We start from the raw sequence: 15,785 nt of genomic DNA on the forward strand, positions 1-15,785 counted from the left end.
TCCCCAGAAGATGGGCTGCCTCTCTCCCTGCTGGGACGCTCTCCAGAATCCCTCTGGAGCCCTCCCTCTCCCTCTGGCTCCGATGGCAGTTCCCTGACAGTACCCCTCATATTTTAGACATGCTCTCAGGGGCAGATCTACTATGAAACTAAAGAAGCTTAAACTCCTGGAGGGGCCCCAGAAGCAATTTTAGTCCACACTGCTAGTAGACTCAATTTGAGTCACATGACTTAAATTGATTGCTTTTTTGTTGTATGTATTTCAACAATCCCAAAGTTTGAGAGTCAGTAGCACAGATGTTGTAAAGGTGTCGTGATCTGTTGTGGAAAAACCCACCAGTGGTGATCCCGTCGAAGAAGGTAACAGGGGTTACCCAGACCTCATTGCTGGTTGTGAAGAGACCGCCATAACAGTTCAAGCTTCAGGACCCCCCAAAATGTAGGTCCACCACTGCATGTTATAAAACTGCTAGATCTCTTTGAAGTTCTGGGCCACAGTCAGAAGTTATCCTGTTGTTATCATAGTTGTCAGAACAAGAAATGAGAAAATTGGCAGCATTGCATTAAACTCTCCATGCAGTGATCTGATTCTGTTCCATTTATAGCAACTGCAATATGCTAGGCGTTGAATAAGCTGAACTTGGCTAGTTCCCCCCCCCCACACACACACACACACATGAACACATTTAAAAGGACATCAAATGTTAATCAGCCCAAGGCCTGGAAGAACACTTTTGCTTGGAACCTAAAATGTATAATGAAGGCATCAAACTAACTTTCCTGGGGACAGCTTTCCACAGACGGGGAGCCATGGCAGAAAAAGGCCCATCCTCATGTTGCCACCCTCCGGACTTCTTGTGGCACACAAGGAAGGTCCTCAGAGGATGATCACAGAGTCCAGGTCAGATTATATAGGGAGAGGCAGTCCTTGAGGTATTGTGGTCCCAAGTCATTGAAGGCTTTATAGGTCAAAACCAGCACTTTGAATTGGGCCTGGAAACTAGTTGGCAGTCAATGCAGTTTCACCAGGATCAGTGTAAGATGCTCAAACTGTCTTGTCCTAGTGAGCAGACTGGTGTCCAAATTCTGCACCAGTTGAGGTTTCCAAAGCATCTTCATAGGCAGCCATACATATAACATATTGCTGTAATCTAACCTTGAATTTACCAGAGCATAGACAACAGTAGTTAGGCTATCCCTGTCCAGATAGGGGTGTAGCTAGACCACCAGCTGAAGCTGATGGAAGGCACTCCAGGCCACTGAGGCCACCTGAGCCTCAAGTGACAACAAAGGATCCAGGAGGACCCCCAAGCTGTGCACCCACTCTTTCAGAGTGGTAATAGCAATGCAAGAAGCACTTCCACTGCTGACAGAGGTCATCAATGTACAGTGTGACCAGAGCAGTTTCTGTGCCAAAACTGGGCCTAAGATTAAGATGCATCTCACCATCCTGCATAAGATGTGACTCTTTGTACTGTCTGTGCCCCATTATACGTAGGCTGTGCTCTGACACTGCCCTTCCTTGACCTTCCCTTCTCCCCAAAGGTCTTCTAATGCTGTTTCCGTTTATTTTTCAAAGGGACCAAAAGGCACCAATGGATCTCCTGGCACTCCTGGGACAAAGGGAGCCAAAGGTGGCCCTGGAACTATTGGACCCAAAGGAGAACCTGTAAGATTCTAACTCCACTTACTTCATCTGTCTGTCTGTCTGTCTGTCTGTCTGTCTGTCTGTCTGTCTGTCTGTCTGTCTGTCTATCTATCTATCTATCATCTATCACAATAGCAAGATTTCCATACAGGCAAGTATTCTAGGCTGCTACTGCTTGACTACACTCATAAATGCATCACCAAGATACAGATTTCAGTGACATCGGTTCCTGCTCCTTCTTCCAGAGCAATATTAAAACTGGATTTGTTCACAATCAGCGACTGAGATTCATGCCAGATCTGTGCATTCCAGTATGCAAGCAACCAAATGCCATCCAATAAGAAGTTGGATATGTGCTGACATTTAATTTGATTGTGCTTTTAACAGAAGGCATGATCCAGCCCACATAAAGCACTTTTAAGATGCTTTGGTTTCACTTGGAGAGTTAAATTTAACCTGAAATTTCTCTCATTGAAATAATTGTGCTTTAGAAAGAGCTTAACTTTGGCTGGACCAGACAGTATAGGAATTTATGTCTGCCTTTCCCACAAACCCCACACCCCACTTAATGGGATTATATTCCCAATATTGAAAGCACTGTTTTTTGCTTTTACTTTCACCCACTCTTTATCTTTCCTGCAGCAAGTGTCAATCCACACGTTGCACAGAATTATGTCCTTCAGGTTTGCTTTACTCTTTTAACTTAGCTGTGTGGAAGCAGAAGGAGAGAGGAGGAGCCGAGAAAGGCTACTCTCCTACTTGGTCCTTTTACAGCTCAAAGTCCTCCTCTCTAAGCCTATTTTTCACCTATGTATGGGAAGAAAGATACTGAGTCCCCATAGCACACCCTGTGGATGAAAAGGCAGCTTGGGAAGCACGGTTTTAAGCTAGAAAAGTAACAGAGGAGAAGTTACGCAGCCTTTCCCTACCTGAACACGCTTGGAGTAGCCCCCCGGACTTGATTTGCAATTAGCTTGAAGAAGTGAACTATTTTGCCAGGTGACTCGAAAAATAGTTCAATTTCTCTGGGCACATTTCAGGAACCTTTTTGCATCCCTAATGACATCTAGGGTACAAGGTGGGGTCTGAATGCTACGGACGCTGCCCCTTTTCTGGCAAGAGCATTGCATGAAAGGGGGCGTCATGGGAGAAGTGGGCCCCTCTTTCTACAGAGGTTGGAGCCATCCTTCAGACACGCCTAGTTTTTTCAGCTCAAATAAGGCACAATGGATGTGCTCGAAGAGCATTTGCTCAAGATCATTTTCTTTTGTTTGCTTTCAATGTTTCTTTTTTTTAAGGGCCGTCGTGGTGATCCTGGAACCAAGGGGGGACCTGGAGGTGCTGGACCCCCAGGCGGGAGAGTAAGTTCATCCAAAGTAATGGAAGGAAATCCACCCCTAATTAACTGGGGGGGGGGGGGAGAGAGAGAGAGAGAGAGAGAGAGAGAGAGAGAGAGAGAGAGATTCTTTATTAATTTTGATTCTAGTCATAATGATTGCAAAATAAGCCTGCAAAACAACAAAAGCACATTTGTTGTTTTTCATAGAATCATAGAATTGTGGAGTTGGAAGGGGCCGCAAGGGTCATCTAGTCCAACCCCCTGCAATGCAAGGTTGTTGTTGCTTAATTTTTAAAACCAAGCTCTTGCACAAGACTGACTAACCCCTACTGTATCTGCTATGTGATTAGCCTCCAAGAAGTCACCCCCCACATTCACTGTCTTGTGAGGTCTTGAGAGAGCCGCTCTTCTGAATTGGGTTGCCTAAGTTCAGGTCTGCTTTCTTAAGATGGAGAGAGAGACACTCCACTGGTCGCCCTCCTAGGAGGAGCACATGGCCACCCACTGAAACAGCACGCAGGTGACAAACCGCCCATCCAAAGAAAAGAATGCTAATGAGCATTGGCTTGCAGGTCCATAGCAGGCTATCTGATTTTCTGTGGGTAAATCCAGATTAAATGAAGAAAAACTCCAGGCTGGCATTTTGAGGAAACATTGGTGGTGTGGATGATGCAAACAAACTTGTATGCATAAGTAGCACTCATTCCGTAGCAGATTCCACCTAAAAGCACCTCAAGCAGCAGAGAGCTGGTGGTCGTAGCTATAGCTATGGCTGCAGCTTCTGTGAGATTTCTTGTCACCAGAGAAGGTCTAGGAACTTGCTAAACTTGGACTGAACAGATTGGCTCTCTAACGCCTTGTTTCTTCTTTCACAGGGAGACCCTGGTTCTGAGGGCCAGAGAGGGCTACCAGGAGAAGTTGGAAACAAGGGAGGCAGGGTATGAAAGAATGACAAAATGGCAGAACATTTTCCCTCCATGCACAGCAGGCAGCAGGGGCTCCCCAAGGAGTTTATTTGAAAGCAGATTTGAAGATACTTGTCCATCAAGGACTCCGCCACCAGTGTATGTTCACACTGATGAGATTGGAGTGCCAAATTTGAATCCGGCAAAATGGGGCTCAAAATGGTGTTGAGTGTTGAGCACATCCTATTGGGGGGGGGGGAATCCTCTGCTCCACTCCTGAGGACAGAAGCAAGAAAACAGTGGGGGAGGGAAAGAGTTCCCTCATCTCAGCTGCCAACTGTTAACTAATTAGATATTTCTTCCCTTGAACAGTCTGAAATGTTTGTACTTCATGCAAGTTCTGACTCTCCCTCTCATTTCTGTGTTTCACAGGGAGAGCGAGGATTGCCTGGCCCACGAGGCACTCAAGGTGGTGTGGGGGAACCAGGAAAGCCCGTAAGTTTCATTCACATGCCTCTTCCACCTGTGGCCATTGGCTTGCTCTCCATGCAGCTGGCAAGAGAAGCCCCGTCTGCCATCCGCTCCCAGCAGACATCCTTTTCGTTGTGCATTCATGACGATTTGTGCTCAAATTTTATCTTACTTTCAGTACTGTTTGAGCCTTCTTAATCTTACTTTCAGTACTGTTTGAGCCTTCATCATTTCCGATCAGTGCATGTCCCATAACCTCCCACTGAGATCCCATAACTCCTTGTATCACAAATGTTCTACCTTATTTTTTGTCCTGATTTCCTTGTGCTGCATAGTGCAGGAGTTCCCTGCCAAATGACAATAAAGCAGAGACACTGGGAAGCTTCACAGAAGAACTTATAAAGTAGAATGGAGTGCAGACAATCTAGTATAAATCTTCCATTGATGGACTATTATAGCATCAATGACATACCTGCAAAAAAATCCAGTCTGCGGAGGCTTTAGGAATATTTTGTCTCAGCTTTCATGAGGTCACAGATAAATTCCATGTCAATCAGGATTTAATATCAGAAACATTGCCCCCCATTTGTGTGTGAGCAAAAAGAGTTTCCTCTGAGACTTTCCTCCTGCCATACGGAATCATTGTCGTGTTGAAAATCACAACTGTAGTAGCATCTCTGCCCCTCGTACAGATCAACAGCAGCACACACACACCCAACTCACCATGTGCTTTATGCAACACTCTTTTGCAGGGCTCACGAGGGGATCCCGGTGATGCTGGTGTCAGGGGCGACCCCGGGGTGCCAGGTCCAAAGGTAAGCCATAGGTGTAACCTTGATCAACAGGATTGTGTTTACATTTGATATTGTAGCTTTGATCTGACCCCGCAGACCTCATCACTGGCCTCTTTTAATGCTGGTAATTTTCTAGCCACAGAAAGTCTCTTTCTCCTTAAGCAGTCCAAGCTCCAGATTTTTTGTACAGTGGTGCCTCGCAAGACGAAAAGAATCTGTTCTGCGAGTCTCTTCGTCTAGCGGTTTTTTCGTCTTGCGAAGCAAGCCCATTGACGGCTTAGCAGATTAGCGCTATTAGCGGTTTAGCAGCTTTTAGCGGCTTTTAGCGGCTTAGCGGATAAGCGGATAAGCGGCTTAGAAAAAGGGAGGGGAAAGGAAAAAAAACCCGCAGGAACTAGCAAGACATTTTCGTCTTGCGAAGCAAGCCCATAGGAAATTCGTTTTGCGAAGCACCTCCAAAACGGAAAACTCTTTCGTCTAGCGAGTTTTCCGTCTTGCGAGGCATTCGTCTTGCGGGGCACCACTGTATCTGTAATTCAATGTATTAAAGGTCTTGTTGCCATTATTGTTGGGGGGATTCTTGCTGACTAAATTAGGAACTTGAGTTCTGCTGTGGCTCAGTGTGCATCTCAATGCACATCTGCTTGCCAGACCTTTTAACCCCAAGACATAACATACTGTACTCCAAAGGAAGGGAGATGTGGCCATTTCTGCAAATATAGAATCTTTGAAGAATCATTCTCTCTTTTTAAAACAACGTTCTAGGGTGACAGAGGAAGACCTGGCTTTAACTATCCCGGTCCAAGAGGAGCTGCGGTATGTTTTGTTCACGTAAAGTATTCACACATTGAAATGCCTCAGTTGGAAAGGAGGCTTCACAGATTGCTATAGAAATTCTTCGTCTCCAGCCTCCTTCGGCTCCGGCAACAAGCCATTTGGGGCCGCGAGTTTAATGCTGCCATTTTCTAGACTTACTGAATGTTATTAAAATAGGATTTAATTTTTAATATCATTCCAGAGATATGAATGGGGCTTGATGTTGTTATTTCGAACTGTTTTTAGGATTGGGCAAAATAAGGTGCTTGATATGGACAAATGAGCAAATAACTAATAATCAAATTATTAAAAGTAAATATTATTTTCCTTATGTGTTTGATGTATATCATCATTATGGTGAAAGCTACTCCAGAATCAGTTTGCTGTTTTAAGTGTCCTCTAGAAATAGGAATCTATTAAAAATAAAAAAAAAGAAAGAAAGAAAGAAAGAAAGAAAGAAAGAAAGAAAGAAAGAAAGAAAGAAAGAAAGAAAATAGTGAAATCTGAATCAAAACCTAGTTCTGCTTTAGTTATATTACACATTATTTAAAGCATACAATAGGAAGAGGGTATTTTTCTGAGTCCATTAGATTATGCCAATGTACAGCAAAATATTGAAAAAGACATCTTTGCAAGAGATCACTATAGTTTCATTTTTCATTTTGAACCCCTTGACACGTCTAAGAAATCTGGGAGCAAATCAGTCCTGATTTCCTTTTATTGGTGCTTTTTAATGCATATTCTAGATTATGACATGTAAACCACCTAGAGGTTTTCAATTCAAAACCCTTTATTAGGCATAGCACACCACACATTAACACACAAACATCATATACAAACTGTATAAAATACGGGCACAGTCCTATTCTTAACTCCCAGAAATTAAACGATGTACATAAATAACACAATGCAATATAATATAAAATAATAATACAACGCAGCAACATCATCTACCATTAAAAACCGCTAAGTCTCTTTATCATGGCCCATTCTTTCTTCATGGACAGCTCTTAAAAATTAGGCCGCTATTAAAGTAATTTGATCATCGCTGTCCGCCAGCATGTTCTGAACAGTTGGTTGTGTAAAAATCTGTTTATTGAATTTTAGGGCCTCAAATAATTTTCTTCTGGCACAACTGCCAAAATCACAGGAAAAGAATATATGCTCTAGAGTATCGAGTTCCTGTTTCCTGCATTTGCAGAGATGCTCTGATTCTGGGATATCTAAATATCTTCCTCTCACTACCACCGAGGGAAACATGTTAAATCTGGCCAACATAAACAGCCTACACGATTCATGTTTCTTCAGATTTGTCATGTATCCCTTTTGGAAATCTCTACACAAAGGGAGATTTAAGTGGATAGGAGAGCAGGTGCTGTGCTTTGCAACCTCAAGCATGGCGAGAACACTTTTTTCTGTGAGAGTCTTCCTAATAATTTCCCATGTATCTTTGGGATCTGAGATTTCAAAGTCAGTTAGAGTGAGCCCTATCGAATCCAGTTTTCTCCTACAGATCAAAGATAGATTGTAGATTGCACTATCACTTAAAAGATTGTAAAGTAGAGAATTAGGGGATAGGGCTCTATAATGGAGGAAGATCCAATATTTCAAGGTCCTCAGCCATGCTCTTACTGATAAAGGCAATATTCCCAGCTCACAACATATTGTTTCATATTTTACTGAGTTTGCAAGTCCTAATAATGACCTCAAAAGGGAAGCGTGAAATTTATCCAACCTCTTGAGGTCACCTGAAATCCACACTGGCGTGCCGTATAGAAGTTGGGCACAAAGTTTCATATCAATCACTTGCAATACAGCTGGGATGAATCTGTTTCCTACTGGAGAGAAAAAATAGGACTTTATATGGTGGGCTGTCACTTTGGCCTTAGCTATAGCAGCACATATATGTGTATTCCAATTCATTTTTTTAAAAAATGTGATTCCCAGATAGTTGAAGTGCTTAACTTCCTGTATTAGATGTCCATTAATTATACAGCCTTTTGGGTTCCCTCTCTTTCTGAATTGCATAATCTTTGTCTTATCATAATTAATTTTAAGATTATTGAGAGAGCAGTAGTTTGAGAAACTCTTAAATAATTTTTTTAAACCCAAAACAGAGAGTGAAATGATTACAGCATCATCTGCATAAAGTAATAAAGAGAGTGGGCAATTGTTTAAATAAGGAGTATGAGTGGTTGCGCTTTGAAGGAATAATGGTAGGTCAGATAAAAATAGATTAAATAGGGTAGGGGCCAAGATACAGCCTTGCCTAACTCCTCGATTATTCAGAATAGGACCTGCAAGACTACCATCTTTTGATACTTTAACATATATTTGGTTATTAGAATGTAAACTTTGAATCAGTGTAAGTAGATATGGGTCAATACCAAGGTGTTCTAGTTTAGTCCATAATCTGTTGCGGTCGACCGAATCAAAGGCACTTTTTAAATCCACAAATGCCACAAAGAGTTTCCGTTTATTTCTCATGACATATTTATCCACAAGATGACTTAACACTAGACACTGGTCAAGAGTTGACGAGCCTGCCTTGAAACCAGCCTGCTCTTTACCAGGTAGACCTTTAATCAGCATCCATTCTTCCAATTTAATAAGCAGAGATTTGGCATAGATTTTACTTATGCATGGTAACAAACTTATAGGCCTATAATTCTCTTGGCAATTCCTATCACCTTTTTAAAGATCGGTACCACTATTAAGTTGTTCCACGACTTAGGTACAAGGGCCGAGTGATAGATAGAATTAAAAAGCAGCACAAGTTTAATGGCCCACCATTCTACATCTAATCTCAACAGATCTATTGGGATGCCATCCATACCCGGTGATTTCCCTTGCTTAAACGAAAAGATTATCCTTTTCATCTCCTCAACAGTAATTTGAAATTGTGTGGTTTTTGCCAAAGAAACTTTAAAATTTTCCTTTTTACAAACTTTATGATCATAAAAAACAGCAGTAAAATGAGGTTTTCTAGAGGTTTTCTGTAGAGCAGGGTTTCCCAAACTTGGGTCTCCAGCTCTTTTTGGACTACAAATCCCATCATCCCTGACCGCTGGTCCTGCTAGCTAGGGATGATGGGAGTTGTAGTCCAAAAACAGCTAGAGACCCAAGTTTGGGAAACCCTGCTGTACAGTAAGCAGTACATAAATTTTGTGAAATAAAATAAGTTAAGAAAATATGCTTTGCCCTTAGTGAGGGTGCTCCACACCTCACTCTCTCAGGAGAAGGATAGACCGGGTGGAGGAACCAGTCGTCCATTTCTGCCCAGTCTGGAATCAACTGAGGTCACTTCAAGAGGCTGCTAATCAGATGTTCTAAGAGCCCCTGCTTTCTGTTGGACCCACTGGAAAATTCCTGTGCTCAGCAACTCTAGATGCCTAGTTGGCCACAACTGTCATTTACTTTAGAATTTGTCCATCCTTGCTATGTCTGGGTAAGCCCATGAAACTGAAAGCTGACTGGCTCTTCTCTGTTTCCAGGGTGAGAAAGGTGAGAAGGGGCTTCCAGGACCAGAGGTATAGTATGATCACATTTGCCACCTTATTCTGCTAACAAAGCTAGTGATCCTGTTCTTTCTTTGAAATGCTTATGAGGATATGAGGCAATGGAGGGCCACTTCTCAGGCTGTGTCCACACAGAAGCTGTTGTGTGGCTTGTTTTTCATATCGGTGGAACACCAAAGCACAAGTGAGCCAGAAAACCACACACTCATTGTGCTCTGTCCAATTAAATCATTCTCAAGTGGCTCAGTGCTGTGACTCCTGGTGCCATTATGAAGTACAGTTGTACCTTGGAAGAAGAACAGAATCTGTTCTGGAAGTCCGTTCGACTTCTAAAACTTTAGAAAACCAAATCACAGCTTCTGCTTAGTTGCAGGAAGCTCCTGCAGCCAATCAGAAACTGTGGAAGCCCTGTCGGATGTTTGGGATCCAAAAGAACATTTGCAAACGGGAACAGTCACTTCCGGGTTTGCGGCGTTTGGGAATCAAAACATATGAGTTCCAAGGCGTTTGACAACCAAAGTATGACTGTATACAATACAAGGCTTAACTAGTGTTGACATAGATTATTTTAATATAATAATAATAATAAATATATATATTTATATCCCGCCCTCCCCAGCCGAAGCCGGGCTCAGGGCGGCTAACAACACTAAAATAGTGCAACATTATAAAAACATTATAAAAATTAATTAACATCAAAATTGATGGCAACCATAAACTAAAGTTCTATAAAGATTGCCAAAGGAGGGAGTCAGGCTGCGCCCTGACCAAAGGCCTGGTGGAACAGCTCTGTCTTGCAGGCCCTGCAGAAAGATGTCAAGTCCTGCAGGGCCCTTGTCTCTTGTGACAGAGCGTTCCACCAGGTTGAAGCCGCAGCCGAAAAAGTCCTGGCTCTAGTTGAGGCCAGCCTAACCTCTCTGTGGCCTGGGACCTTCAAGATGTTTTTATTTGAAGACCGTAAGTTCCTCTGTGGGGCATACCAGGAGAGGCGGTCCCGTAGGTACAAGGGTCCTAGGCCGTATAGGGCTTTGAAGGTTAAAACCAGCACCTTAAACCTGATCCTGTACTCCACCGGGAGCCAGTGCATCTGGTATAGTACTGGATGAATAGTACTGGTATAGTACTGGATGAATGTGATCTCGCAGCGAAGACCCCGTAAGGAGTCTCGCCGCGGCATTCTGCACCTGCTGGAGTTTCTGGGTCAGTCTCAAGGGCAGCCCCACATAGAGCGAGTTACAATAATCCAGTCTGGAGGTGACCGTCACGTGGATCACAGTGGCTAGGTCAGGGCGAGAGAGGTAAGGAGCCAACTGCTTAGCTTGGCGGAGATGGAAAAATGCCGCCTTTGTTATAGCTGCAATCTGTGCCTCCATGGAAAGGGAGGCATCGAAGATTACACCCAAACTCTTAACGGACAGTGCAGGCACTAACTGCGCCCCCGCAAGAGATGGGAGTTGCACCCCCAATCCCATATCGTCCCGCCCCAGCCAGAGGACCTCTGTCTCTATACAGCCAGGCTTACTGCTATTTTGTCTGTGAAAAAATGCATTCTGTGCTCAGGTACATTTCCTCTGTACTTCCAGCTTAGCTCTAAGCCTTCAAGCATCAGCACAGAGAACTGCTTTAAAGGAATAATAGAAGTGCCCTTAAATGAATAATAAAAGATAAATGGGGGGTTGAAAAGGGGGCAGTAGAGAAAAGAAAAATCTTTATTCTTCTAACATTTTTTTTTTTGGAACAGGGTGCAAGAGGTGACTTTGGACTAAAAGGCCCCCCAGGAAGCAAAGGAGAACGAGGTGAACCTGTAAGTAGACTACTCTTCTACACTCCTATTACTAACAAATGTGTGGAACATAAACAGTTAGTTTGATTCACAATGTGGATTTGCTGGACACAAAAGATATTGGAGCTAAATTTCAATTTGTGTTGCCCTTTCACTTGTCAGGGTCTGGGGTGATAAGTCTAGGAGACAATGGGATAATGCCTGTCTTTCGTAAACGTTGAGCTCCCTGATAAGTTTTAAATTATACTCTAGAACCACCTAATCTTAGGCCAGCTGAATGTAGGACGCCACACTTCTAAACAGCTGATCCTATGTAGACATCTTTAAATGCCAGTGAACATAGCCCCCTTCGGTTGTTCAGAATAATGGACAAACTGCATAGGGGCACACAAGCAGCCCCTGCCCACAAAAGTCTCTTTGGAGATTCTAATCATGCTGAGCTGAATGCAGTTTAAATTCTCCCTTTGATCCAGAACCTGATTACTAGTGGCCTGGAAAATGCTTGCCATGTTCTGCTGCACAGCATGAACCCCCCTGCAGACCTTTCTGCTCAGTGCACAAAAGGCAGGCAGGGCCGGCACATCCATCTGCACACAGTTTGAGCCTCACATGTTCTTCTGAACGCTCATGTGTCTGGGAATGTGGATAGTACTATGTTTCCCAGACCTGTTTACACTGATGTCTGTAGATGAATGTGTGCAGGTTTGATCTCTACATCTTTGTTGCGAGAAATTCTGGTGTCCACTGGTGTTTCCCATACTGGTGCTGCATAAATTCTCTCAATCACATGGCAAAACAAATGTGGAGGCCCCTGCCACATCTAGCTAGCCCCTGGGTTTGTCCTCCATGGAGAGGAAGAAGGGTTTCAGGTTTCTCAGTCTGTGTATCTGGTAATTTCCACCTGCTTTTCAGGTTGCTGATGTCTATTAAAAAATAGATGTGATAGGCTGGAGACAGGCAATACTCAAGCTGGGTTGAAACTGGTTTGAGAGAAGTTTTGCTTCTCATAGCAGAGAGGAAGGAAATATATATATTTTTCACAACTGTCAATGAGGATAAAAGTACTAAGAATAAGTAAACACTTTGTGTGCTATGGAAATTATTGGTAAAAAAAAATATTTGAGACATTGTAATGGGCAGGTAAGCAAGTAGAGGTTCTCCTGGTCTCTAGGACACTGAATTCATGTTAATTTAAATACTTTTTCCCCATTTGTGTTGCTAAACTTATAGGCATGCATTTCTTTCCCTCTCTCTTTTTCTAGGCTGATCCTGGCCCACCCGGTGAGCCTGGACCCAGAGGACCTCCAGGCGAAGGAGGCCCTGAGGTACTGCAGCTGAGTGTTGCCTTGGGCCCTAGATCTTGCCAGCTCCTTCCTTTGATATTCTGGGCAGTTGTATGTTACACAACATGAGCAGCCACCAGACAAACAAAATGAAATGAACAACCTGAGCCTGCTGAGTACAGATTTCCATTTTAAGGAAGAGAAAACAGATATGTCTTGAATTCAAAATTTTGATTTTTTAAAAAATAAATATGTATTATCCTTGATGAGTATTGCCAACCTAGCAGTTCGAAAGCACGTCAAAAGTCCAAGTAGATAAATAGGTACCGCTCCAGCGGGAAGGTAAACGGCATTTCCGTGCGCTGCTCTGGTTTGCCAGAAGCGGCTTAGTCATGCTGGCCACATGACCCGGAAGCTGTACGCCGGCTCCCTCGGCCAGTAAAGCGAGATGAGCACCGCAATCCCAGAGTCGGTCATGACTGGACCTAATGGCCAGGGGTCCCTTTATCCTTGATGAGCATTCTGAATCTGAATTCAGTGGTCAGCTCACCTTAAAAGGGATATTGTAGAGTTGGAAAAGTTTCAGAAAGGGGGAAAGCAAAGTGATCCAGGGGGTGGAGCAACTCCCCTAGGAAGAAAGGTGGCAACGTTTGGGCCTCTTTAGTTTGAGAGAAAATGCAAGCAAGAGGAGGCATGACAGAAGTTTATAAAATCCAGCATGCCATAGAGAAAGGGAAGGGGGGGCAATCCCTCTCTCATAACACTAGAAGTCATGGAGAGCCAACGAAGCTGAATGTTGGAGGCTGAAGGACAGGCAAAAGGAAGTCCTTCTTCAGACAGCAGAGTTAAGCTATGGATAGTGATAGCAACGTAAGGCTCATCCACTTTTCCACTTATAGCCCCCCCTGCCACCGCCGCTGCCCACTTGCTCTTGAGCTGCCAGTGCTCCCAGGGTGACTTGCGTAAAAGCAGTACAAAGATTCACAAATTATTAAAACAGTAAAAATGGTGTGTTTAAAACAGTAGTGATGATGAGGATGACGTTCTTTCACCCCTGTGGCTGCTGCTTGTCTTCCTCACCAGGCAATTGGTTCTGAGGCCTCTGTGAGGGAAGAAGGAACTTGGTCTCCAGCTGCGGGAAATGGTGTGCCTTGTAAATTATCCTTTCCCTGCTCCTGTGGCCAAGTCAAGCCCAGCAGCATGGATGGAGCATAGGTGAATGTGCATAAGAGAGAGAGAGAGATGAAACACCCCTGAAGTCTTCTTCTCCATTTTTTTATAGGGTGGCCCTGGCCCTGCTGGAGATCCTGGCCTGACTGTAAGTGGAGAGAGAAAACCTATATTTATTCTTCCACCTGTGGAGCAGGATACCTATCTAGTGTCAGTTCCAGTTTGCCATGGAATATAGCAAGAACATTCAAATGGTTGCTTCCCACTATGTGGAAGATATTCCCGATGAAATCTGCAGCGATGTCCTTTTGTGCACAGTAGAGGAAGAAAAGCTTGTGTATTATTCAGTCAAGTTTTCACAATAACAAGATGCAAATGAAAACTAGCAGAATCATCACTCAAACTGCACTGACTGATTTCCTACCAGATCTTGCCATGCTATCAAACAATTTAGGACCTTACATTCAGAGCACCTCTTTATTTACTTTCTTTCTTTTTCTTGATAGGACTGTGATGTGATGGCATACATCAGAGAGACCTGTGGCTGTTGTGGTTGGTTCGGAGTCTTCTCCTTGTTGACTTATAAGAATAATTAGTTTGCATAATCTTACTTTAGAGTAGGATGCCTCTCCCAGGAGGATGCATTTTATTCCCAAACAAAGATCATAGTCATGCTTTCTGTCCTTCTATGGGAGCCTTGCTTGGTCAGAGACTAAATAGGTTTCATCAGTTTGGCAGAGACATCTTACTGTGCCTTCGGTACTCCCAAGAAATGTTTAATCACATATAAGAAAAGGAAATACTGTCTCCAGAAGTTGAGAAAGAGGGGAATTTGGAGAGAGTGAGAGAGGTAATGTTGCACCATGCTTTGGGTTTGGGATGTGATGCCTCAAGCATGCCTCGTAACACTCCATGATTTAAAAGTATCTTAGATGTGGTATGGTAGAACAAACATACTTCGGACTCAGGCCCACCAGCTTGTGAATATGCAAAAGTGCCCATGCCTCATTCAAACTTCTAAATCACAGTGTTAATCAAAGTATAAATTTAGGTTACATGGGGTTGCACTTACAAGAAGGCTTGAAGAACAGGTGCTTCGAATGTAGACCTTTCAGTTGCGATGGCACCACTGCATTTTCCCAGGCCAAGGCTCCTGGCTTCCAGTGCTGCCCAGATACAGAAACCAGGCTGGGAGCAACCCCTTTGGTACTGTTCCTCTGTATTCACTGCTGATCCTGTAGGCAAGAGCTGGAAATAGCCGTACCGTGTCCTGCCTGTCTCTAGGAAAGAACACTGCAGTTACTGGGAAACACAAGGAAGGACTGTTAATAGCCTGCTTGTTGTCCCTCAGATACGTTGCTTTATAACACAGCATGCCATCTGTTCCAGGGTCCTCTAGGTTGGTGCTGTCGCAGGCTGGTTTTATGGTGTTTGGATGCAAAGCTTCTGACTGCTCTGTCTCTGCTTTCCATAGACTGTGAGAAGCGGTGTGGCCCCTTGGACTTAGTCTTTGTTATAGACAGCTCAGAAAGTATTGGCTACACCAATTTCACCCTGGAGAAGAACTTTGTCATAAATGTGGTGAGCAGACTGGGTTCCATAGCCAAGGATCCAAAATCTGAGACAGGTTAGTGGCATGGCTGAGAATCTGATTTTATTGCTGAACATTAGGTGTGATGACGAGATGCTTGTGCAGTGCCTAACCCAATATTGGGAACTAAAATATCTCTTGGTTTCTAGAAGTGTTCCATTTGCCTTGATCATGTTGAGCGTGTGTTGTGTCTGCCATCTAACTGTGCTTGCCACCAACTCCTGGCTCCCTACCTTCCCTCACTGGGCCATGTGGCCAGTGCAGAAGCCTGGGGAAAGAGGCATGTGCAAAGAGCGGAGAAGAGAATTGTGGCAGGAATCTCTCTGCTGTTTCTTTCCTTCTCCAAACAGCAGCACAAATGAGAGAAATCCATGGTTCTAGGTGTGCCAGAAGGTCTAATGGCAGAGCTGGGACTTAACTCTTTTGTGGAGAAGATCTTACCTGTTTATTACCTGTTCCAAATTGCAG

The 15,785-nt window shown here is 43.7% G+C and overlaps 1 protein-coding gene across 1 annotated transcript in view; it reads left to right on the forward strand.

The window, feature by feature from the left end:
* Positions 1 to 15,785, forward strand: part of COL6A2 (collagen type VI alpha 2 chain) — a 44,243-nt gene that overhangs the window by 16,297 nt on the left and 12,161 nt on the right. The window contains exons 15-26 of the mRNA XM_083706218.1: positions 1,579 to 1,668; positions 2,946 to 3,008; positions 3,862 to 3,924; positions 4,324 to 4,386; positions 5,115 to 5,177; positions 5,922 to 5,972; positions 9,467 to 9,502; positions 11,232 to 11,294; positions 12,536 to 12,598; positions 13,839 to 13,874; positions 14,233 to 14,278; positions 15,201 to 15,353. Coding sequence (XP_083562344.1) covers positions 1,579 to 1,668; positions 2,946 to 3,008; positions 3,862 to 3,924; positions 4,324 to 4,386; positions 5,115 to 5,177; positions 5,922 to 5,972; positions 9,467 to 9,502; positions 11,232 to 11,294; positions 12,536 to 12,598; positions 13,839 to 13,874; positions 14,233 to 14,278; positions 15,201 to 15,353 — 790 coding nt within the window. The remainder of the gene's footprint in view (positions 1 to 1,578; positions 1,669 to 2,945; positions 3,009 to 3,861; positions 3,925 to 4,323; positions 4,387 to 5,114; positions 5,178 to 5,921; positions 5,973 to 9,466; positions 9,503 to 11,231; positions 11,295 to 12,535; positions 12,599 to 13,838; positions 13,875 to 14,232; positions 14,279 to 15,200; positions 15,354 to 15,785) is intronic.

Source organism: Podarcis gaigeae (genome assembly GCF_964106915.1).
Source record: "Podarcis gaigeae genome assembly, chromosome: 1".
NCBI lineage: Eukaryota > Metazoa > Chordata > Lepidosauria > Squamata > Lacertidae > Podarcis > Podarcis gaigeae.